The sequence below is a fragment of the Dama dama genome, chromosome 29 (assembly GCF_033118175.1).
Source record: "Dama dama isolate Ldn47 chromosome 29, ASM3311817v1, whole genome shotgun sequence".
NCBI classification, from domain to species: domain Eukaryota; kingdom Metazoa; phylum Chordata; class Mammalia; order Artiodactyla; family Cervidae; genus Dama; species Dama dama.
Genome location: NC_083709.1, coordinates 66739888 through 66766118, shown reverse-complemented (window position 1 = coordinate 66766118; position 26231 = coordinate 66739888). Strand labels below are relative to the sequence as shown.

The 26231-nt window shown below is 37.2% G+C and overlaps 2 protein-coding genes and 1 non-coding gene across 4 annotated transcripts in view; all 3 read right to left on the bottom strand.

Annotated features, from left to right (window-relative positions):
- Nucleotides 1-26231, bottom strand: part of RECK (reversion inducing cysteine rich protein with kazal motifs) — a 77740-nt gene that overhangs the window by 16522 nt on the left and 34987 nt on the right. For both annotated transcript variants that reach the window (XM_061132233.1, XM_061132234.1), the window contains 8 exons: nucleotides 23562-23595; nucleotides 21313-21510; nucleotides 17571-17838; nucleotides 14820-14999; nucleotides 8970-9182; nucleotides 7125-7261; nucleotides 4072-4212; nucleotides 99-287 (listed from right to left, as the gene is read on the bottom strand). In XM_061132233.1, coding sequence (XP_060988216.1) covers nucleotides 99-287; nucleotides 4072-4212; nucleotides 7125-7261; nucleotides 8970-9182; nucleotides 14820-14999; nucleotides 17571-17838; nucleotides 21313-21510; nucleotides 23562-23595 — 1360 coding nt within the window. The remainder of the gene's footprint in view (nucleotides 1-98; nucleotides 288-4071; nucleotides 4213-7124; nucleotides 7262-8969; nucleotides 9183-14819; nucleotides 15000-17570; nucleotides 17839-21312; nucleotides 21511-23561; nucleotides 23596-26231) is intronic.
- On the bottom strand, nucleotides 12949-13741 carry LOC133048880 (NADH dehydrogenase [ubiquinone] 1 alpha subcomplex subunit 5-like). Its single transcript, XM_061132756.1, has 2 exons — nucleotides 13665-13741; nucleotides 12949-13353 (listed from the first exon to the last, which is right to left on the bottom strand). Exons 1-2 carry the CDS (start codon nucleotides 13739-13741, stop codon nucleotides 13173-13175), a joined length of 258 nt encoding a protein of 85 aa, XP_060988739.1. The 3' UTR covers nucleotides 12949-13172.
- LOC133049011 (small nucleolar RNA SNORA40) lies at nucleotides 19885-20013 on the bottom strand. The gene has a single exon (XR_009691176.1). It is a non-coding gene; the product is annotated as a small nucleolar RNA SNORA40 (small nucleolar RNA).

Genomic DNA, 26231 nt, shown 5'->3' with positions numbered 1-26231 from the left:
GAGGAAGCCATCCAATGTTCTCCCTACCAAGTTAATACAACTAATCTTGTGTTAAAAACAAAATAAAACAAAAAAAATAAAAACAGTTCAAGACTCACTTTTTCTTTTTCCTCCAACAATACAAGACTTCTGAAGGTCTATACAGTGCATCTCTATACAGTTTTCTAAGAGTCCACTTTGCCCACATGAGCAAATTTTGTAACAACCAACTTCCCCTGAAGATGATGGCACCTGGATTAGTGTCCCTTGACGGACAATAAAATCAGATGCTTCTCCCAATTTGCAGCCTGTAGGGACAAAAATGAGCTGAGAGAGCTGGTACTGTTCCCTGATATTGTTTTGTGATATCAGATATACTTCACGTAAGTTTTGTCGATATTGTGTGGCCACTAAAGATTATCTATTATTATATTAATAGAACTTTCACTAAACTAGGGAATTGCTTTGGTTCACTGGCCACAAACAAAAATTCCATGTTCTGTCTGTGAAGTGGTGGTGATTAAAGGACACATACCCCAAAGTTAGCGATAGTTCTTACAAAAAAGTTGTAAGATAAGTAGTTCTTAAAAATTTTTAAGGCTTATCAAATATATTTTAAAATCACAGATTTTTAAAAAATGTAACACGGCAACTGAGAGTAATTTTAGAATAATCTGGTCAGAAAACTTTTAGAGATGGAATAAAGACACATCTTAAATTCAAAGAAAAGTGAATACTTGATTGGACTTAAGGAAAATCAATTTATTTTCAATTTTAACAAGATTTATTATGATGCTATAGCTGATATCAGTTCAGTTCAGTTCAGTCGCTCAGTCATGTCTGACTCTTTGCAACCCCATGAATCGCAGCACGCCAGACCTCCTGGTCCATCACCAACTCCCGGAGTTTACCCAAACTCATGTCCATTGAGTTGGTGATGCCATCCAACCATCTCATCCTCTGTTGTCCCCTTCTCCTCCTGCCCCCAATCCCTCCCAGCATCAGGGTCTTTTCCAATGAGTCAACTCTTCGCATCAGGTGGCCAAATTATTGGAGTTTCAGCTTCAGCATCAGTCCCTCCAATGAACACCCAGGACTGATCTCCTTTACAATGGACTGGTTGGATCTCCTTGCAGTCCAAGGGACTCTCAGGAGTCTTCTCCAACACCGCAGTTCAAAAACATCAATTTTTCAGTGCTCAGCTTTCTTCACAGTCCAACTCTCACATCCATACATGACTACTGGAAAAACCATAGCCTTGACTAGATTGACTTTTGTTGGCAAAGTAATGTCTTTGCTTTTTAATATGCTGTCTAGGTTGGTCATAACTTTCCTTCCAAGGAGTAAGCGTCTTTTAATTTCATGGCTGCAATCACCAGCTGCAGTGATTTTGGAGCCCAAAAAAATAAAGTCTGACACTGTTTCCACTGTTTCCCCATCTATTTCCCATGAAGTGATAGGACTGGATGCCATGATCTTAGTTTTCTGAATGTTGAGCTTTAAGCCGACTTTTTCACTCTCCTCTTTCACTTTCATCAAGAGGCTTCTTAGTTCTTCACTTTCTGTCATAAGAGTGGTGTCATCTGCATATCTGAGGTTATTGATATTTCTCCTGGCAATCTTGATTCCAGCTTGTGTTTCTTCCAGCCTAGCATTTCTCATGATGTACTCTGCATATAAGTTAAATAAGCAGGGTGATAATATACAGCCTTGATGTACTCCTTTTCCTATTTGGAACCTGTCTGCTGTTCCATGTCCAGTTTCTAACTTTTGCTTCCTGACCTGCATATAGGTTTCTCAAGAGACAGGTCAGGTGGTCTGGTATTCCCATCTCTTTCAGAATTTCCCAAAGTTTATTGTGATCCACACAGTCAAAGGCTTTGGCATAGTCAATAAAGCAGAAATAGATGTTTTTCTGGAACTCTTGCTTTTTTGATGATCCAGCGAATGTTGGCAATTTGATCTCTGGTTCCTCTGCCTTTTCTAAAACCAGCTTGAACATCTGGAAGTTCACAGTTCACATATTGCTGAAACCTGGCTTGGAGAATTTTGAGCATTACTTTACTAGTGTGTGGGATGAGTGCAATTGTGTGGTAGTTTGAGCATTCTTTGGGATTGCCTTTCTTTGGTATTGGAATGAAAACTGACCTTTTCCAGTCCTGTGGCCACTGCTGAGTTTTCCAAATTTGCTGACATATTGAGTGCAGCACTTTCACAGCATCATCTTTCAGGATTTGAAATAGCTCAATTGGAATTCCATCACCTCCACTAGCTTTGTTCATAGCGATGCTTTCTAAGGCCCACTTGACTTCACATTCCAGGATGTCTGGCTCTAGGTGAGTGATCACACCATTGTGATTATCTGGCTCGTGAAGATCTTTTTTGTACAGTTCTTCTGTGTATTCTTGCCACCTCTTCTTAATATCTTCTGCTTCTGTTAGGTCCATACCATTTCTGTCCTTTATTGAACCCGTCTTTGCATGAAATGTTCCCTTGGTATCTCTAACTTTCTTGAAGAGATCTCTAGTCTTTCCCATTCTGTTGTTTTCCTCTATTTCTTTGTATTGATCGCTGAGGAAGGCTTTCTTATCTCTTCTTGCTATTCTTTGGAACTCTGAATTCAAATGGGAATATCTTTCCTTTTCTCCTTTGGTTTTCACTTCTCTTCTTTTCACAGCTATTTGTAAGGGCTCCTCAGACAACCATTTTGCCTTTTTGCATTTCTTTTCCATGGGGATGGTCTTGATCCCTGTCTCCTATACAATATCATGAACCTCCATCCATAGGTCATCAGGATCAGATCTAGCCCCTTAAATCTATTTCTCACTTCCACTGTATAGTCATAAGGGATTTGATTTAGGTCATACCTGAATAGTCTAGTGGTTTTCCCTATTTTCTTCCATTTAAGTCTGAATTTTGCAATAAGGAGCTCATGATCTGAGCCACAGTCAACTCCTGGTCCTGTTTTTGCTGACTATATAGAGCTTCTCCATCTTTGGCTGCAAAGAATATAATCAATCTGATTTCGGTGTTGACCATCTGGTGATGTCCATGTGTAGAGTCTTCTCTTGTGTTGTTGGAAGAAGGTGTTTGCTATGACCAGTGTGTTCTCTTGGCAAAACTCTATTAGCCTTTGCCCTGCTTCATTCCGTACTCCAAGGCCAAATTTGCCTGTTACTCCAGGTGTTTCTTGACTTCCTACTTTTGCATTCCAGTTCCCTATAATGAAAAGGACATCTTTTTTGGGTGTTAGTTCTAAAAGGTCTTGTAGGTCTTCATAGAACCATTCAACTTCAGGTTCTTCAGTGTTACTGGTTGGGGCATAGGCTTGGATTACCATGATATTGAATGGTTTGCCTTGAAAACGAACAGAGATCATTCTGTCGTTTTTGAGATTGCACCCAAGTACTGCATTTTGGACTCTTTTGTTAACTATGATGGCTACTCCATTTCTTCTAAGTATTACACAAATATTATAAAGGGCCCTTTGAGATATGCTTATTTAATATTTTGTTCCTTTTTACTTCACATGTTTAAAAATGTTGATTCTAACATGACAAAGAAATATTTTCAATTGGAAAATATGTAAAAGAAAGCACACATATTCTAAAGGGGCCCACACAGAGATAAAGATCATATATATTCTATGGGATAAAAATTTTTCAGCCTTAAAACATTTTGCATTCCAGCACAACATTAAATTTATGAAGATAATTACACACCCAACTGAGAACACTATTTCTCTATGTATTAAAGGAAAAGAAAAGAAAAAAACATGAATAATGTGCAGTACATTTTCTTAAACTTTACAACATAGAAGACCAAGTACAAAAACTAGCCCAAGGTTCTTTTTTCCTTTGGTTGTCAAGAACCTTATGACTCATTATGAGAATCTGGTTTTGAAAGTGAAATAAGTTTACAATCTAAATGACTACTGAAAATTATTTTTTTGTCTTCCTCTGCTTACATAAATAATACATGTTTATTTGAAAAACATAATTTAGAAAATAATCTCATTCCGAAGATAACTCCTATAAAGAAACAACAGCAGCACATACCCTTGCCCATCCCACACCCCACCCCACCTCTTACCCTGAACACAAGAGTATGGAAGGCAGGGATCACCAGATGGACAACCTTTCCGGTTTACCTCACAGAGCTCGTTAGCAGGGCATGGGTTTGGGTTACAAGGATGAGTCACCTCTTCAACAATGTTACCTAAAGAACTTGGCCCTGAGAAAACAAAAACAGATCAGTTTTTAAACACCCAAAAGAGTAGAAGAGGTCTGTAAATTGTCTGAATTAATGACATCTGGAACTAATGGACAGCTCATGAGGTCTGTATAGTAAAAGCTATGGTTTTTCTAGTATTCATGTATTGATGTGAGAGTTGGACCATGAAGAAGGCTGAGCACCAAAGAACTGATGCTTTCAAACTGTGGTGCTGGACGAGACTCTTGAGGGTCCCTTGGTCAACAAGGAAATCCAATCAGTCAATCCTAAAGGAAATCAACCCTGAATATTCATTGGAAAGACTGATGCTGAAGCTGTAGCTCCAATACTTTGGCCACCTGATGTGAAGAGTTGACTCAACAGAAAAGACCCTGATGCTGGGAAAGATTGAAGGCAGGAGCAGAAGGGGGTGTCAGAGGATGAGATGGTTGGTTTGCATCATCCACTCAATAAACATGAGTTTAAGCAAACTCGGGGAGATAGTGAACGACAGGGAAGCCTGGCGTGCTGCAGTCCATGGGGTGGCAAAGAACTGGACACAACTGAGGGACTGAACAACAACATGAGGTCTGATTCAAGTGAGTTATTGAAATAGATTTCCTGATCAACTGTGCATTTAGCATAAACAAACATTCATTTATTTGTTTATTTATTGGGTGCCTATGATAATGCCTGGCAAGGTTCTAGGTTCTGGAGACACAGAAGTGAACAAAAAAGGCAAATCTCTATAGAGTTTACATTTTGGTCAGGAAATAGACAATAAATAGACTCTGCATGTGTGTGTGTATGAATGTAAGTAAAAAGTCAGATAACTATAAGCAGTATAAAGGGATGGAATGTAACATATATTTTGAATAAGGTGGTCAAATAGATGCTTATGTCTAAGAGGGAAAATTTAGCACGTTCACCATAAATAATGATAATTTATTATGGTAAGATGGACCATATACCATGATCATATTGGTTAACTTATTAAATAATGACCAAGAAAAAATCTCACTTAATATACAGTCATCCCTCAGTATCTGTGGGGGGTTGATTCCAACACTCCCATGGATATCAAATTCTGAGAATGCTCAAGTCCTTTATATAAAATGGTGTAGAATTTGCACATAACCTAAGCACACTCTCCGGCGTACTTTAAATTATCTCCAGATTATTTATAATACCTAATACAATGTAAATATGATGTAAATAGTTATAAATAAAATGTAAATGTTATGTAAGTAGTTTCCAGGTATACAACATTCAAATTTTGCTTTTTGGAACTTTCTGGAGTTTTTTTTTCTGAATATTTTCAATTTGCAAATGCAGAACCTGTGGATATGGAAGGCAAACTCTGTGTGACATTTTAAGAGTACTGAAATGTAAACAAAAGCATTTCTTTAAGTTTCCTCCCACTGAAATAGTCTCTGTCTACACATATATTTGACTACACTATTGGCATTCAGGATTATGAATACATTCATTTTGCTTACTTGATTTTAGGCCAGACTCAGACTCTAAGGCTAATAGAGTATAGGACTTATGGAATTTATCTCATCCAGCCCTATCATTTTATAAATAGGGAAGCTGAGGCTCACAGAAGTCATCTGCTTAAAATCACAGAGGCCTATGATTCTAGTCAGTCTAATGCTCTCTTTTTTTCTACACTTGTCACTAAGGTTAAGGGACACAGTCTGTTTGTCTTGATTAAAATATAGTGGATATTGTGAGCTGCAAATGTAGCACCCACTCTTTTCTTTTTACTTACTACCAGGTTGGCAATGGGCCCACAGATAAAAAATCTTTCCCAGCTTCCCATACAATGAAGGGTGGTTTTCCCTTACATGAGGTAGCTAGAATTAAAATAGTCATGTTGTGATGGTAAAGTACATGAAGTAACCTTGATGATAGAAGCCAAGCACTAAGAATAGTGGAGAAAGAAAAGGGAACCGGGATTCCACTGTTAACAGCCCTAGACTATTTATTTCTGGGCTTTCTTTTGCTTCCATCTGTTCTATTATTTGCAGTTGAACTTAATCCTATCTTAACACAGGGAAATAAAGCTAGTTTGAGCCAGCTCACAGCACTAAGCCCCTTAGTGGTAGCCTAAACGCTTCTCTTAACTATATGTACTTAATCTCTCAGTCATGTCTGACTCTGCGACCCCATGGACTGTATAGCCCACCAGCCCACAGGGATTCTCCAGGCAAGAATACTGGAGTGGGTTGCCAGGCCCTTCTCCAGGAGATCATCCCAACCCAGGGATTGAACCCAGGTATCCAGCATTGCAGGTAGACTTTTTACTGAGCCACCAGAGAAGCCCCTTAACTACATAGTGTCTATGAATTTTATTCCCTGGTTTCCACCACACAGTCACCTTCTGCTAGGAAGCTTAGCTCCAGAATCCCTCGAGGAGATAGAAACTTATTCTTCTACCTCTTGGTAGGAGTATTTGGTACAGAGGAAAACTCCATTTTCATGTACTAAACCAGACCATCATTCCTTACTCCCTATTTGGTGGGTAAGTCCAAGCCAATGCCTGGCTCAACTTCCACTGATATTTAGATGACAAGAAGCTGAAGCTGAAGACTCCCTAGGGGAAATTCTACTTGATCAGATCATGGCAAGGAGACAGCAATGATAAAGACCTGGTTATTTGAGAATGCTGACACATGACTCATCACTAAAAATTTCTGACTGACAACAGTTCACTACCCACTCAGACTGATAATGATAGTTGCTTCTGTGTACATATTTTAAGATGACAATTCTTTCCTGGGCTGAAAAGGGCAAGCAAATAAGATAAGAGTCCGCAGATGAGATATTATCATCAAACCACATGTTCTCAACAGATAGATGCTCATGAAAGCAAACATCAGGGCAGAGATAGAAGGGAGAAGCCTTTAAATTAAAAAAAAAGTACTTACTGAGGTATGTATCCAAAGGTATGCAATTCTCCAGGTCATCTGTGGGTGACAGAAGCTCACAAATACTTTCAGCTGTGTGGTCTTCGGGGAATTTGTTCTGGTCCCCACATTTCTTCAGAATCTCTACACAATCTGATCTTGAAAAGGAAAATACATACAAATTTAGGATTTGAGGAACCTCCTCACTCCTCAGGTTGCCTAGCCAATATCAATTCTGTTTCAGAAGCTTTTCAGGAAGTGAGTTTTTACAACTCAACAATGTTTTTTTTTTTTTAACAACTTTGTTAGGTGCATGATAAAAGAGAATAGGAGTGACAGCAGACCTTAGGTTGAAGAGTAAGTAATGTACTACACTATCAAAGCACCCCTAACTTTCTCTGACCTGAGATCAAAAGCCTTGCTCAAATTTTACACTCATACCTACTGTCACTACTATCAATGTGGTTTTCCACTGTCATTGGAAGGAAAATAACCTAGGCTAGTCTGATGTGCTCTTTGTGAAATCATATTCCTCTCAGGGCCCATGCATGCTTGCTTCTTCCTTTCTTCTCCCCTCACTCCCCTTCCTGCCTTTCTCTTTTTAAATATCTGTTTATATCAACATTAAAGTGTTTGGCCTATAACAACTGGGAAATTCACTACTTTAAAATTTTCTGTCTTCAATAGAAACTTGACCACTCTATAGTTTCTGTGCTAAGAGTCTATAAATTTCCCACTTGTTGCCTCTTGCCTTTCACACAGTAGTTATTTCTCAACTCTCCCCTACTCAGGCCACCCCCAAGTCATGTCAGAGAATGGATCTGGACCCTATTCAAGATTGAAATAATCTGCAATCAGTCATCAAGTGCCCAGAAACTTAGGGGCGGGATATTAACTTGGTTTTGGAAAAGGTTTTTGGCAAAAAATAGATGCTTGAAAAGAAGCTGACAGAGATTACTATGTAGTTAATGCTTCTGGTTTCACACATCACAGCAACTTTCATCTTTATTTTATCCAGATCCCCTCTTTTTATCTTCCTATTTACTTAAAAATTTTTTAATTTAATTTTTAATTGAAGTATAGTTGATTTATAATGCTGTGTTGGTTTCAGATGTACAACAAACTGGTTTAGTTATATATATATATGTGTGTGTATATCTATGTGTATATATATATATATATATACTCTTTTTCAGATTCTTCTCCCTTATAGGTTATTTCAAAATATTGAGTATAGTTCCCTGTGCTATACAATAGGTCCTTAAAACTTTATCCTACAATAGATCTTAATAAGTAAATCATTCAGAAATGTTTATTAGGAACAGACCCTATTGACTATATTTACTAAGTCTTTCACTCATCAAACATTTCTGGAATACCTATTGCACTTTAGGATTATGCTCATTTCCTGAAGAGGAGAAAAAGAAGAGAGAAAAGATAAGAAAAAAAGGTTCAAAGAAGAATGTTTATCCTCAAGGAGAGCAAAGCTAACAGGATATAAGACAAATACACAAATTAAAATAAACGAATAGAATTGTGCATCGAAGGTACTCACTGTTTCTTGAACTAAGTTCCATGAGAAAAGTACAAATGAAGGTCTACAGAAATTTGTAGTTTGGATAAACTACTTATCAGCTGGAGAAATCTGGGAAGATTCCACAGCAGTGACTGGAATTTAAGAGGGGCTAAGAAGGATAGGCAGTGGGCGAGTAAAGATGCAGGGTAGGAGGAAGGGTATTTTAGGCAGAGAAGGAAAAGTGGGAGAACATTTGACATGTGGGGGTGGTGACTCTAGAGAGGCTGTGGGTAGAGATCATAGAGGGTCCAAACCAAAACTGGAGAGTCATTATGATGAAAGAAACTTACTTGCAAATAATACTGCCCCGTGATTTACTATGACAAGGCTTAATCTGCAGCGAACAAGCTATTGCTTTCCACATTTCTGGTTGGCACTTTTTAATGTCAAGAACAGGTATGTTGATAAATGGCATCTTTATGCTTCCTTTTTCCCACAGCTTCATGTCATTCATGGCTCCTTGATCTGACTGAGCATTGCAACTTCTGAAAAGTTCTGTTGGCCTGAAGAGAAAAAAGGCCACAAGGAATCAAGAGGCAATTATTTTCTAGAAAGAAGCCATGTGTAAAATCTTGACATGCCAATATATCAGGAAAATTTTTTTTTTAAAGAAGAAAGTGCATACAACCCACCAAAGAATGTCAGCTTTGAATGTATGAAGATTCAAAGTAGACCTCAGCACTAAGACTCTGATTGAAATTTTTCTTTATAATACAGGTTTTTGTGAGGCAGTTAAAAACCTCAAAACACTGTAGACTATCATCTCAGACCATACCACTTCTTTCATCTCATAAAATAAGTAAGTTCAAGTTTTAAAAACTGAGGTATAATTTATAAAAATAAAATTTATAGATCTTATGGTTAGTTCAACTTGACAAACATATACATTCACACGGGCATATCCAAATCAATGAGGAACATTTCTATCCTGTTAAAAAGTTCCCTTGTGTCCCCATCTAGTCAATGCCCTTCCCTGCTACTGTACCCCAGAGGCCACCACCATTCATATTCAGATCACCAGAGATTAATTCTCAAATGGAATCACACTGTATGTAGTTTTCTGGGTCTAATATCTTGAGCTAAAGAATCTTGAGATTTACTCATGCTGTGCATATAAATTGCTTGCTCTTTTTATTGTTCAGTCATATTTTATTAATAAATGTATCACAATTTGTTTATCCCAGTGGTTCCCAAACTTTTTGATCTCAGGACCCATTTACACTTTTGAAACTCCTGAGTTCTCAAAAAGCTTCTGTTTATGTAGACTATATATACCAATACCCCATCATCATATTATAAATCAAAACTGAGAGATTTTTAAACTACTTATTAATCCATTTAAAATGATAAACCCACTACACACTAACAAAAGGAAGAGAAGGGTAGGTCTGCTTCCCAGTTTTGAAAATCTCTTTTAATGTCTGGCTTTATAGAAGACAGCTGCACTTTCATATCTGCCCCTGCATTCAACCTGTTGCTCTATCACACCCTAAAGCAGCTGGTAAACTTCACTATTCACTCTTGTGAGTGAAAAAGGCAAACAATGTCTTAGTATTATTATAAAAATAGTTTTAATCTCACAGGGTTTTGGGGAAACAGAACACACCTTGAGAAATGCTGGTTTATGCGTTCACCGGTTTAGTGACACTCAGGTAGCTTCTGGTCTTCATGTCTCTTTCCCCTGCTGTGGATGGCACTGTTGGGCTATAACTTCCTAAGAAACTGTCAAACTGTTTTCCAAAGCAGTCATATCATCTTCTGCTCTCGCCAGCAAAGTATGAAAACTCTAGCTGATTTACATGCTTGTCAGGCTTTGTAGTTAGTCACTCACTTCTGTGCAGAGGTACATCACTGGTTTTAATTTGCATTTTGCTGACGACTAATTGCACTGAGCACCTTTTCATGCACTTATTGACCATTTTGATATCTCCATTTGTGAAGCATCTTTCTCGCCTTTTGACTTTTTTTTAAAGTTGTCTTTTTACTATTGAGTTGTAAGAACTCTTTATATATTCTGGACGTTAAGTTCTTTGTCAGATACACATTATTACAAATATTTTCTGTCAGCTTGTGGTTTGCCTTTTCATTTTTTTCTCAATGGTGTCTTTCAATGAACAAATTTTTTTAACTTTAAAAATTTATTTGAGATACTATATTATTGGGGTTTAACTTACATACAACATAATGTGAAGATCTTAAGAGCTCAGTACGTTTTGAAAATTATATTCACCCATATAATCAAACCTCCAAATAAAATATAGAACATTTCTATCACTCCATAAAGTTCCCTTATACATTCTTCCAGGCAATTTCCCCTTCTGCCAGAGGCAAGGACTTTCTGATCTTAACCCTCAATGATTACTTTTTTCTATTCTTGAACTCATACATGTGGATGTGTTTTGGGTTGGGCTTCTTTCACTCAACATAAGATTCATTTGTGTTTTGGGGTTTATCAGTAGTTTGGCTTTTTTTTCTCTCCTGCTGCTGCTGCTAAGTCGCTTCAGTCGTGTCTGACTCTGCGCGACCCCATAGACGGCAGCCCACCAGGCTCCGCCGTCCCTGGGATTCTCCAGGCAAGGTACTAGCTAGTCTATTGTTTAAATACCACAATATGTTCTTTCATTCTCTTCTTCATAGATGTTTTATTTATCTGCTCCCGCTCCCCATTTTGGAGTTCTTATGAATAAGGCTGCTATGTAAGCCTTTTGGGGGAACATATATTTTCATGTCTCTTGGGTAAATGCCTCAGAATGAAATTGCTAGGGCACAGATTTAACTTTTTAAGAAATTGCAAGAAAACTTTCCAAAGTACTTAAACTCATCTTATACTCCCAGTAGCAAATTATGAAAATTCCATTTCATGCACATGCTTGGCAGTCTTCTGATTTTAGCTATTTGGTATCAGGAAGCATCTCATTGGGGTTTTAATTTGCATTTTTGCATGACTAATAGTAATGAACTTCTTCTATACTAAGTGTTTGTTTTGATGTCTTTTTTGATGAAGTGTCCTTGGAAGTTTTTTTGCCCATTTTTCAATTTGACTGTTTGACTTTTACTATGCCATTATAGGAATTATTTATACATCCTAGATATAATACCTTTGTCAAATGCACCTGTGTGATTGTGTGTGTGTGTGTGTGTGTGTGTGCATGTGTGATGTAGGAAATATTTTTTCTCAGACTGTGGCTTATCTTTTCAAATTTAAAATGGTGTCTTTTAGATAACAAAAATGTTTGCTGTTGAACTCCAGTTCATTATTTTTTTTTCTATTATAATTAATATATCGGGTCCTGTCTACAAAATCTTTGTCTATATCATGGTTGTCAAGAGATTCTCCTATTTTTTTTTCTAGAAGCTTTTATTTTTAGCTTTTGTTTTTATTTCTATGACCCATCTTGAATTAATGTTTATGGTGCGAGATAGAGGTTTAGGTTCTTTTCTCTTTTCACACAGATATTCAATTGTTCCTGCATTATTTGTGGAAAAGATGTTACTTTTGCACTGAGTTGCTTTGCTTTGTTGAAAATCAAGTTTCAGCACTGTGTGGTTCTACTCTTGCTTCTCTAATTTGTCATTGATCTGTTTGTCTAAACTTATGCCAATATCATACTGATTTAATTTCTATTGCTTTATGATAAGTCTTGAAATCATGTACTGTAAGGTCTCCAAATTTAGTCTTTAAAAATACTGTTTTAGGTATTCTAGGTTCTTTGTATTTTCATATGAATTTTAGAATTAGACTGCCACTTTCTATTTTAAAAAGTCATTTGGGATTTTGATTGAAATTGCACTGACTAGAGTTCAAATTGGTTTCAGGAGAATTAACATCTTAACAATATTAAGATGTTCTAATCTATAACATAGCACTTCTCTCCATGTATTTTCTGTCTTTAATTTCTTTTTGCAAAGTTTTCTGGTTTCTAGTGTAGAGTTATTGTACATCTTTTGTTGAATTTATCTCTAAGTATTTCATATTTTTTATGCAGTTGTATAATTTTTTTTATAAATTTCATTTTCTAATTGTTTGTTGCTAATAAACAGAAATACAATTTGCTTTTTTATGTTAACCTTGTACCCTATGACTCTGTCAAATTCAAGGATTTAAGGAGAGTTTGTATGCAGATTTTATGTCATCTCCTTTTGCAGTTCCCTCCTTTCTGGGATTTTCTGTCTCCACATCCAGCTACTCTGGCAGCCCCAAACTCTGACCTCTTAACTCCTCAGTCCAATACTGCTGCTTTTTGCTTGAAATCTATATGCCATGCCAGGGGACTAAGAGTGCCTATGAAGGAAAAGCTGGATAAAAGTGGCCCTCACTCAGTGTGGTCTCTATCTTTCATGAGATGTAGTTCTTCCTGCTTTAGGTCACTCTCAAAGGCCTTCAAAACAATTGTGTTTTTGTACGTTGTAGAGCTAATAATTGGTATTTTTTTAATATAAAAAATATTTAATTATATCAGTTTCCTATCAACACACAGGTCACTGAAGGCTGTTTATACTGGCCATTTCCATTGGTTGGCAGGAGGCTCTTTCACTAAAGGATCCCATGGTTTCCACTGAACCAGTTTTCTTGTCAGCCTTAGTTCCTTTTCGGCTTGAAGAATCACCTTTTCTATTTGGCCACCCTGAAGTTGCTCTCCTAGATTTTTAACATCTGGTTCCGCTTTAACCGGGCTTCCCTGATGGCTCAGATGGTAAAGCCTCTGCCTACAATGCGGGAGACCTGGGTTTGATCCCTGGGTCGGGAAGATCCCTGGAGGAGGAAATGGCAACCCACTCCAGTACTCTTCCCTGGAAAATCTTATGGATGGAGGAGCCTGGAAGGCTATAGTCCATGGTGTTGCAAGGAGTCGGACACGACTGAGCGACTTCACTTCACTTCCGCTTTAACCATACTCAGCTTCTCACTGGTAATCTTTCTGTATACTTTCTATATGCTGCATTTTTTAGGGATCTGTCCAAGAACATCAAGAATCCTTGTATACAATATTTTTAGCCTCTCATATGGAGTCTTACATACAGCTAATCCCACAAGGTCAGTGGTCTTCAGCAAGCCTGCCATGATAGCCATAATTGGTATTGACAGGAGTGTTAGTCTGATACAAACTGCTCCAACATTACCACAAGTTAGTAATATGTCCAAATTTAACTTTAAACATTTGATAGATTTCAAATTTGCTCAACCTCTAAGCCGGGTCCTTATTGGCTAATATTAGTTGTAAAGATATCTCAATTTTCTTTCTTAAAATAATAATCTGAAGACTTTTAAGAGGCTTGAGGTACTAGCTTGAGGTAAACTCCTCAAGGTGTGTTAGCTTGAGGTAAACATCCTATGTGTTTACCTCAAGGGACTAAGGTAACAGACCTCAAAGGTGTGTTAGCTTGAGGTAAACATCCTATGAACTTCCTTCTGGATCAACTGACTGATTCTCTTCCTTTTTGCCCTCTGATCTCTGGGCTGTGCCTCACAAATCAACTAGCCCCCTTTTCTTTAGGAATTCTCCCTCTGTGGCTTCTCTGATACAGCATTCCCTATGCTTCTGATGCCCCTTTCCTGGTTTTCTTCATTCCTTCTTCAGCCATTAATTCAGTTCTTGGCTCTTATTTTTCTTACCATAATGGATATCTCACGAAAACACCTATTCAATTGCTTCTGTAAAGAAAGCTTTTGTATGACATAGGGGACTCACAGTGTGAACGCCAACCAATCTGAAGGTCCTTCACAGCAAGTTGTCATAAGAGGGTATTTGGATGAGCAAATTGTTCACACTGCTTTATTCTGCAATGAATTGTTTTTTCACTGGTGGTGCAGAGGAAGGGAGAGGGGAAGAATGGGAGATTGAAGGCAGAGGGACTCTGCATTCTAGAAGTTTGAAGCATCTTTAGATTAGAAGTGGCTTTGTTATAGTGCTTCCTTTCCCAGTGGTGATTTACCAGATAGAATATAGCCTTTAAAGATGAAATGATAAAGATATACTACTTCCTTTTAACCTAGCAGGAACAAAATCAGAGTTCTTAAGGAACTCCTGCTAAGGAACACTTTAGCAGAGTTCCTGCTAAAATGATATTTTTTCACTTATTTAAAATAAGACAATTAATGATAAAATACTTCCATTCCATGTATAGTAATTTGCTCTTACCTGTTGTTAAAATTAGTGCAGTAAGTAAGGTTTCTACAGCCCAACTGGCAAGGTTCCCGGACATCAGCTAAACAGGTCAACATGGACACTTCCACTGGATTATATTCACAAAAGCGATCAAACTCTTGCCAACTCTGTGTATTGCCCCAGCTCATGCTATAAAGTTTAGTACATAGTTCTCTGAAACAAAAGCACAATACAGAAACATACAGATGAGCCAAATGAATATTTGATTTGCATAAAGCTTAAACTCCATGAACTGTGCTTCAGAACATAAATGAAAAAAAAAAATACCAAGATCAAAAGACTAAGACCTATCTTCTAGAATTTAGAGCCCCCAAAAGTAATCTTTTACATGAAAAAGTTAGCTTTCTTTTATCATTGATCTCTTTTCTTTGCCATGGTTGCTAGAAAGCTTGGTGCTCAATTTAATGTTTAATCATAGTATTTGTACATCCTTATTCTTGGCACAAGTATTCCCCTCTATATTTCTGATCTCTCTTTTACCTTTAAAGAACCTGCCTGCAAATGCAGGAGACATAAGAGATGCAGGTTTGATCCCTGGGTCAGGAAGATCCCCCGGAGAAAGGCATGGCAACCCACTCCAGTATTCTTGCCTGGAGAATCCCATGGACAGAGGAGCCTGGCGGGCTATGGACCATAGGGTTGCAAAAAGTTGGACGTGACTGAAGCTGCTTCGCAGCAGCAGCAGCAGATGTAAAGCACATGGTTCTGCTTCTACCAAGACACAGTCACTCTATTCACGTTCCGGTCACATGAGGCAGAACTGTAACCTGATCCTCAGACTCCTTTTAAGAAGCGTTATAGACTTAGGGCTCACTAGTTTCTCCCTGAAAAAGTATCCCAAGCAACTTATAGTCCTTAAGGTATACCAAGACAGCCTATATATAAACACTTTAAGAATTTCAAAGCTGCTATAAACTATTATATATAGCAATATATACTATACATATATTATTGTAGTATGTATGTATTCTTATTTCAGTACTCGATGATTACAAAGCAACTTCGGTGCATTATATATATAGTTGAAATAAAATCAGGATCATTTCCAAAGTGATTTCACATATTATACTCATTAATTTTTAATATTGATAAATGTAATAAAAGTATAAAAAAAGTAATACAGAATATAAAATTTTAATACTACCAGAATGTGCAAAGTCACAAGTAAAAATTCTCCACCTCTGCCACATTTTGACTCTCACAATTACGTCTATGAGGAGGGTATCTTTACTTTTATAAGTTTGCTCATTCACTTTACCAACAGTTATTGAGTGCCTATTTCATGTGAGGTCCTGTTCAAGGCACTGGCTATGCAGCAGTGAACAAAAGAAACAAAGTCCCTACTCTCCGTGGAGCTTACACATCATGGGGATGAGAAAGTTGAGGTACCTTGAGGTACCAAGGTCCAACAGGCACCTTGATCTGGAAAATCAGTCCTTTCTCTAGTCCTAACTTTCTGTATGACCTTGGACCTTGTTTAATATCTCAAGTTAGTTTTCTATATATAAACAAGAATTGCACAAATTGACATCAGTCATAAGATGATACCAGCCTTGTCAGATTTCATGAAGATGAACAAGATGAAAGTGAAAGCATTCAGTAAACCATAAAATCTTACATCAAGATAAGAGATGTAGTGTTTCTTACTGAAATTCTTCTTGGATGACACAGCCATTCCAATCTCCAGTTGACTACAGGGCACAACTCTTTAGCAGACACTCAAAGAATTATTCAGGATCCTTCCCAAATGTATACATTTATAATTCCTATCAGTAACCCAATTTCCAATTATAGGACCAACTTAACTTCTCTTTTAGTCCTTCTGTTAATTTTCTTTGGATGTTTTCAAAGTTTTTCATATCGTTGGTAAAGTTCAATGAGCTATTTGGTAAAGTCTATCCAATTTAGGAAACACAGAGGAATTTCCTGTTGGTCCAGTGTTTAGGACTCCACGCTTCCACTGCAGGGGGCCTGGGTTTGATCTCTGGTCAGGAAACTAAGATCTTGCAAGCTGTGTAGTGAGGCCAAAACAAACACCACCCCCGCCCCCACCCCAAGAAGAGACTGCTTCACTCTTTGTATGTCGTATTTATTTCAGGATATTATAGTAACATGTGGTACATTTTCACCCAAAATATCTCTAATAAAGCAAACTTCTGTTTCATCTATGTTCTACCATTACTTTATCTCCATTTATTCTTGTCTCTAGATTGTGTTTCCTCGAGCCTACACAAATAGTATTGTTAGTTTTTTATCCCTAAGTGTACCACCTAAATAAATGCTAATACACTGCTGTCTAATTCCAGATACAAGTGTCAACTCAGGTTATTCACCAATATACACAAAAAGTTGATTAAATTCAAAGTTTTATAGTTTAACAAAAAGAATATCTCTTAGATGTCAGGTCAAAACATCTACATTGTAGGCTTACTTGAGGATAACCTCAAGGGTGGAATTCATATTGCATCATCTTTAAATATTTAATGCCCTGCCAATGTTAATCCTCTCACTCCAAAGCACAGTACTTTTAGCTGAATGTACAAAAACAATGTTCTACATATACATGATGCACAATAAACACCTGCTGGATGAAAGAATGAGGGATTTTATATCTTCTGAACTCTTAACACTACAGAGTGCAAGAATATAACACACATGTCCTTAAATTCATTCATTAAAATCCTATTTTCTACTGGTTTTAATAAAGGAAAATGAGATACTGACCTACAGGTTGAAGTGTTTGCTTTAGAACAACAATGCAATTTAGCACCATCAAGGCCTGTGGAGGGAGGAGGATGCAGAGTGACTCCAGGGTGAACAGACTGTGAGCTTTCAAGAAAACACTGCCAAAGTGGATCCTGAGGCAAAGGCTGGGTCTTACAACCCTCGATGAGGCCATCGACAATCTCCATTTCTGTTTTCTTAGACATCAGAATTCTCTTGCAGGCACTTTGGCAAGCATGATCTTCTGCTCTGTCACAGCAATACAAACCTACAGTTTCAGAACAGAAGTGGATTAATTAGCTGGTTATATAGCCTGCATTGTTCAGGCAGAAGAATCAAGCGGTATATGGAATCCATTACTACTCTGAGTCACGTCAATATCTCCAGGATGTTGAGCCTACCAAATTCTCTTTCCATTGCTTTGCAGTATAGCAAACAAGTGAAAAGCTAAAGGTGGACTAGGTATCTATTACCAGGTTTTCCACTGTGCTCATTCATGGGCTCTCCAGCATCATTCCTAGATAAATGAAAGATCCTCTTACATCGAAGAGGTCCTTACATGCAAGGTATTTTATGTTCCTGGAAAGGATACAGTAGATCAAATTGGAATTATTTCATGTTAAAAACAAATACCTGAAAGGATCATGTTCTTGACATAATGAGAAATATGACTAATTTTAATAGCAATAATCACAAATACTGTATTTCATCACATTCTGGGATAAAAAGATTTATAAATCTGTACAAATTAATCTAAGTAGTAATTTAAACAATACAACAACAAACTCTGACAAGGTTTCAGTTTGTTATACTTTTCTATAAAAAACTAGAAAGCAAGTGAACACTTTCAACCAGACTATAGAATTCAAAGGGCTTCTTTGAAGTAGTTTTCTTAGGAGTTTGACTTCTTAAGAAGCCTATTAAGGCATATCTGTTTGTAGCTTTCTTTTCCAGTTTTCCTATATATTAGCACAGACATTTGAGATGGTTGTTCTTTTACCCTTAAAACATTTTCTGCCCTTTTTGTTTTTTTTTGGGCTGCGATCTATCAACTTTGCTTCAGCAGCACCTCTTCACAGCCTAAATGTCAGTGAAGACAGATCTCTCTTTAAAATAAATGAATGTTATTTGCAGCAAGTGCTTCGCCCTCTGATTTTCCTCACACAAACACAGAATGTCATAAGCCTTAGTTAGAATCTGGCCAAACGAGGCAGAGCACTGCTTTTGAGTTTACAAAAACAAGTCTTTGAATATCCCAGGGTAAGTCAAAACACTGGCATCTGGCTTACAAGCCTTTTGCCAGTTTTGCTTAATTAGTCAGTTACTTTAAGTCTGATCACCTCTAAATGAAAAAAAATGATTTATAGGCTTTACAAAGCTGAGATTTTGAAGATCCCATAAAGTGCAAGTTCATCAGGAGGCCCTGACTTTTAAAAAGTATCAGAATCTCATTTATATTGACATTTTTATTATAAAAGTAACAAATTCAAATATTACACATCCATACCAGGTGGAACAATCAGGTATACAACTAAAAATGAATCTTACTGTATACATTTAGTTCTGCAACTTCCTTTCCTTGCTTATTACATCTTGGACTTCTATAATGAATATACATTTTTTTTGGTATTGTAGTAGATTTATAGAATTGTGTTAGGTCTGGGTATACAGCAGAGTGATTTGGTTATACATATATTATTAAATTCTCTTCCATGTTAGTACAAGGTATTCAATATAGCTCCCTGTGCTATATAGTAAATCTTTGTTGCTTATCTATTTCACATATGGTAGTGTATATCTGTTAATCTCATACTCCTAATTTATCCTTCCACACACACACTTTTCCTTTGATAACCACAATTTCGTTATCTGTCTGTGAGTCTGTTTTGTAAAATGTTGATCTGTATTATTTTTTATTAGATTCCAGATATAAGTGATATACTATTTCTCTTTGACTTACTTCACTTAGTATGAAAATCTCTAGCTCCGTGCATGTTGCTGAAAATGGCATTATTTCATTCTCTTTTTATGGCTAATATTACATTGTATGTTATCACATTTTCTTTATCCATTCATCTGTTGGTGAACATCTGGGTTTTTTCCATGTGTTGGTTATTCTAAATAATGCTGCTTTGGACACTAGCAGGCATGTTTCTTTTCTTTTCTTGTTTTATGTCAATATTAAAACTAACAACTAGATCAATACAGCTAATAATTTAAAAGCTTAATATATGAGAGAAAAGTATCAGCTCTATAGCCCTGGAAAAAATCTTTACATTCACCAATAGACACCCATAATATCTGTTCTGTGTAACATGTTCCTTCTTATCTGTAACAAATCTCATACAGAACAATGAGTTCCGGGTTGCAAAAGAGGATTTATTTTTGTACCTATCTACGTAAGTCTTTGTCTACAAATGAAACAAAAACAAACACAAGTGCTAGTATGGTTCTTTTCAAATTAGAGCTTTCATCTTTTCCACATATATATCCAGGAGTGGAATTGCTGATCATATTTTTAGTTTTTTAAGGAAACTCCATACTGTTCTGCATAGTGGCTGTACCAATTTAAATTCCCACCAACAGTGTAGGTGGGTTCCCTTTTTTCACACCGTCTTCAGCATGTATTATATTATTTGTAAACTTTTTGATGATGGCTATTCTGACTGGTGTGAAGTGATACCTCACTCTAGGTTTTTTTTCTCTCATTGTAGTTGTGATTTTTTTTTTCTCTACTAATTAGCAATGTTGAGCATTTTTTCATGTGCCTGTTGGCCATCTGTATGTTTTCTTTAGAAAAATATCTCTATTTAGGCCTTCTGTATATTTTTTGATTAGTTTATATTTTTTGATATTGAGCTGTATGAGCTGTCTATATATTTTAGAAATTAAACCCTCGTTGGTCACATTCTTTTGCAAATATTTTTCTTCCAGTCTGTAAGTTGTCTTTTTATTTTGCTTATGGTTTTCTTTGCTGTGCAAACGCTTATAAGTTTCATTAGGTCCCATTTGTTTATTTTGCTTTTATTTCTTTTGCCTTGGGAAACTTATCTAAGAAAATATTGCTATGATTTATGTCAAAGAATATTTTGCCTATACTCTCTTTTAGTTTTATGTCATCATGTCTTATAATTAAATCTTTAAGCCATTTTGAGTTTATTTTTGTGTATGGTGGGAGGCAGTATTCTAACTTCATGGATCTACATAACATACATCTCCCTTTATGCAGGTTGTATAATGTTGTTATTATAGAGATACGTAGTTTATTTAATCAATTTTAATCAATACCCTATCAGTGGATGTTAGGTTATTTCTAGTTTTTCTTTATTACTAGCAATGTTGTAGCAAATATCCTTTATATGAATTGATGTGTTTTTACAAATTTGTAAGTTTTCTTAAGGGAGAAATTCTGAGAAATGGAATAACTAGACTAAAAGGTATGGTTATTTGAAATGCTCATGGCCATAGCCCAAATTCTGCCCCCCCCCCCAAAATACCCACACCAATGAATTCTCCCCCTCAGGATAGAGACGGCCTGTTTCTTCATACCCTCAACAGTTCTGTCTTTCTTGGCATCTTTTAGCTATGACAAACATGACCAATCTGCCAAATCTAAAGACCAAAGGAGGTCTGGTGTTTCCCAAATGACCCAGACTATAGATATCTTCAAGAATTTATTTCCTTTTTACAAATTATTTTACCAAAGATTGAAATGAGAGGAATACATATGGCTTTTACTTACTATCTGTTGGGTTCCTCATTGGATAAGACTGGGTGTAATTGTTCACACAGTGTATTAATCGTGGACTAATAGAGGCACAATAATTTTCCACTGCTTTGATCTGAGAAGGACCGGGAGAAGAATCTGTTCGAAAAATGGCTTGACAGTATTCTCGGCAGTTTGTGTGATGGCCTGCATAACTGCAACAAACTGAGCCCACTAGAGGGAAAAAAGATGACAGTGAAATGAAATCAGCCATTCACCAACATTCAATCATCATTAATAATGATGAAACAATTTGTGTCTTTTTGAATTTGAGAAATAAAACCATGCCATAGAAGACATGTACTTAAAGTCAGAACTACTGTAAGCATAGCCATGGGGATATTCAGGTGGTCAATGGTCTGAGAAAGTCATATTTTGTCAACTTATAGTCTACAAAGCAGTGATCCTCAGCAGTATCAGCCCATGGGAAAACTTGAATGCATGTGGAAGTATTTCTGGTTTTCATAATAACTTGAGGATATCTGCTGGCATTTAACACAAGGGGGTCTGGGCTGTTAAATGCTCTGAAATATACAGGACAGTCTCATACAATCAAACTGTCTCCCAAAAGCTAATAGCACCCATGGTGAGACCCATCGGACAGCTTCTTTCCATGTCAGATTAGTAAAGATTCAAAAACAAAGCAAAGCAAAGAAAAAAAAAAAATTTGAACATACCAAGATAACAAAACTCCAAATATCTCCTTTATAAAATAGGACCAATAAAAACTAAGAGATATCAGGATCATTTCATAAATTGGCAAATTATATGTGTCTATCTGGAAACAAAATCCCAAAAGTTTTATGCTATTTAAAAATCTCCAAGACTGGGACTAATTGAAAGTTCTCAACTCATAACTGTTATGACCTGCTTCAGTACTGAAAAGTAAAACCCACATTTAAAATAAGTCATTCTTGATTTACATATTTTTAAAAGTCAAAGTAGACCATTTAATTTATCTGGGAAGAGCAGGATGAATGGCTAAGGGTGAAGATGTGGGATTTATAATGAAGAGGAGCAAGAGGCTCTCACAGGAAAGGCTAAGGGGTCTGTGGGAGGCCGAAGGGAGCCAAAAAGGTAGAGGCATGACATAAAAGGTTAAGAAAAAGGCAGGCGGGAAATCTCTGATAATTATTAGGGATGGTTATGGCAGCAGCACGGAGGAACCAGACTCAGGTTTCTGCGACTTCTATAGAACAGAGAATTCAGGCGGCTTCCAGAAATAATGATAAAATTATATACAAATGAACTCAACTAATACCAAACTAACAGCAAGACAAGCCTGTTTCCATTCACGGCTACATGTATCACTGTCAACCTCAATGAGGCTAAAACTGAGGGTAGAGGTGATGGATGCTGAGGACAGAGAGACAAGTGAGAATGGGAGAAGGATTGCCCCATGAGGCTGGCTTCCCTGCAGTGTGGGAGAGCATAAAATTATGTGTCAAAGACTATCTGGGAAATCTTGAACTAAATCCCAATAAGAAAGGGTAGCAAATAAAGTACAGACAGCTAATGTTTCTGATATTTTAATATACCTACTACCAAGCCCATCTCAACAACTCTTTGCTCCTCAGATGTGTTTCCCCATCTCCACTGCTCTCATTATTTCCTTCACCTAGAATGCCCTTCTTCCAATCTCTACTGTTCACGTCATGTCTGTCCTTCTAGGCCCAGCTCAGGTACCAACTCCACAAAGTTACTTCTAAGTACCCTGCAGGAGGTGATCTCTCCTTCCTCTGAACTCCCACAGCACGTTCTCAGTAACTCCAGCCCATACCTACCACGTCCCAGGGTTCTTTGTGTACAGATTATGCCCTCAAGATGTGTATCTTCCTTGCACAAAGCAAGCAGTCAGTGAATATCTGGAAGGAACTGAGGTAGCCCTCAGCAACTGCTGCATTATTTTACATCATATTATGTGTGCTCAACTTCTGAAAGTTATCCAAGTGGGGCATGATCTTCCTCTAAAACACCCAGCACTATTATCTGCTTTGTAAATCTCCAACTAAGACATGTTGGAATTGTTAGAATTCATGAATGGCTCGAATGCTCCAGAGGAAGCAGCCTATCAGAATCCTGCTGTGTGCACATTCCTTCAGATGGTTTAGCAACAGTCTGTTATAGCAGCAAAGTGTTGGCAGTATTTACAATAGCTAAATCATATTCTGTAAGCTGTGTTTTGCTCTTTGGATTGCTTGTATAACCACTTTTAATATACTTACTTTCATTTCTGCTAATGCAACTGAAAAGAGCATTCTGTAAATTAAAGAAAAACAAAAAAATTAACAACCACACAGAATTTCTAATTTTATTCCACTTTATAGTTACACAGAAATCAGGATATCAAACTACTTAATCTTTCTCAAAATCCAAGATTGAGAACAAAGAGACTACGATATAGCATCCTGGTGAAAAAGAGAAACCATCTTCAAATACATTTTGTGGATCAAGATTATCACGCAAGCCATAAGTTGACCACATTATAGCAAACCGAGTTTATGTAAAGCTGTACCAACGAGCATATGAAGGGTATGCTACCATGTAGTAATCTCAATTACTTCTTGCAGAATATAAAAAAGCTTTTAGAAAATAATATAATAAAGGGCATTTAAGGAAATATATTAATGTTTCACATAACCACAGTATTTTAAGAGCTGAAAGGACCGTAGAGGTCACTTCTAATTGTACTCAAACATGGCCATACACTAGACTCACTGGGCTTCCTAGGCTTTACCCTAGACTACAGAACTGGTAACAGGAATGAAGCACAGAAATCTAAATTTTAAACAAGCCCTCGGAGATGATTCCTGTATAGCCATTCTAAGGACTAGAGTTGGGTGATCTCCCTACTACTTTTCCTCAGCAAGGAAGAGACAGCCCCAAGTCACAAAGCAAGTCAAAACTAGAACCTGAGACTAGAATTAACATTTCTAGATCTCTTAGATCACTGCTTAGAAAACATCACCCTGGCTTAAAGTCATTGTAAGGAATATAAGAAACAAGACAAAAAAATTTCTTGTACAAAGTGAGTTGGATGATCAGGGCTTGTTGGCTACGATTAATATCACTCACACTTGGAAGAGGATGAATTCCTAAAAGAACATATTGTTATTGTTCAGTCCCTAAGTCGTGTCTTGACTCTTTGTGATCCCACGGACTGCAGCACACAAGGATTCCCTGTCCTTCTCTATCTCCTCAAGTTTGCTCAGACTCAACGTGCATTGAGTTGGTGATGCCATCCAACCATCTCATCCTCTGTTGCCCCTTTTCCTGCCCTCAATCCTTCCTAGAATCAGGGTCTTTTCCAATGATTTGACTCTTTGCATCAGGTGGCCCAAGCATTGGAGCTTCTGCATCAGTCCTTCCAATGAATATTCAGGGTTGATTTCATTTAGGATTGACTGGTTTGATCTCTTTGCTGTCCAAGAGACTCTTAAGAGTCTTCTACAGCACCACAGTTCAAAAACACATGGGTATAAACAAAAGGTAGACAGAAATCAAGGGCACCCTTACTAATGAATAGAGATGATTTTGGCTTTTAATTGTAACTAACTTCCAAGCTGGCTATGTGATCTGGACTTATTAAAGGACCAGCTTTACTGACATTTAAAACTTAGCTTCAAGGATCCATCTATGCAGTTGTGTGAAGCTGTGATGCATTTTCTCTACTAAATAATATTCTACTGTAGGAATAAACCACACTTTGACTTATCCAAAGCAAAACAAAATACCAGGACCCATAGATAAGGGCCAATAAATTCACTCAGTATGACTTCTTTCTGCGAGAGGCCTCATCAAACAATATAAAATAGTGAAAAGTAAGTATTCTTGGTATTCCTTAGTAGTGGTCTTTTTTATATTTCTCTTCATCCATGTTTCTGTGTTCTAGTTTACCTTTTCAGCCACCTATTACAGGTAGCCCTCTATTTTGGTTCAATGGTTTTAGGAACACCTTCAAGAAAATGACCTAAATCAATATTAAAAAGTTATCTGTTACCAACTTTCCAGCCACTCTTGATTGGGTCAATAAAATTCTCATTGTCTTTCTCCTTCTAATATGCTGGTTGTTCCTCTAGGTTTTAGCTTTTTTGGTCCTGTTCCTAAAGAAGTATGATTATTATCTTGGTGGCCATCCTGGGTTGCACAGCCTGATTTCCATTTCTGTTCTTTTTCCAGTTATTCTTAAATTCTCTAGAGCTGTAGTTCTCAAGTGGAGGTGACTGTGTTTCCCAGGGAACATCTGGCAATGTCTAGAGACATTTTTGGTTGTCATAACTCACGGGGTTGGGGTGTGCTACTGAACTGGCATCTAGCAGGTAGAGGAGTCTGGAGATGCTGCGGAACATCCAACAACATGCAGGGCAGCTCCCCCAGGACAAAGGACTGTCCAGCCCAGACGTCAACTGTGCCAAGGCTGAGAAACCCTGCTCGAGAAACTTACAAACTTGTTCAAGCTTGATCTTTAAAAACCTCGATCTTAAAAATAAAAGAAATACCACTCTGGGTCACTCTTGTGAATCATTTAGCTTCAGCGAGAGGTACTAAAGGACATAAAATCTGAAAAACAGCAGAGATCATCTAATCCAACTCCTTATTTGACAGAAGCCAACGACTGAAGTCTAGAAAGGAGAAATACTTATGAACCCTAGCTTTCACCACAAACTATGGCACCTGGGCCACATCTTGATCACTGCTTGTTTTTGTAAATAGTTTTATTAGAACACAGCCACACCCGTCATTTACATATTGTATATGGCTACCTCACACAATAATGGCAGTTGAATGGACAGTAAGCCTAAAATGGTCTACAAGCCTAAAATATTTGCCGACTCTTCACAAAAAGTTTGCTAACCCCTGACATAGAAGGACTCAGATGTCTCTCTTGATGTCAC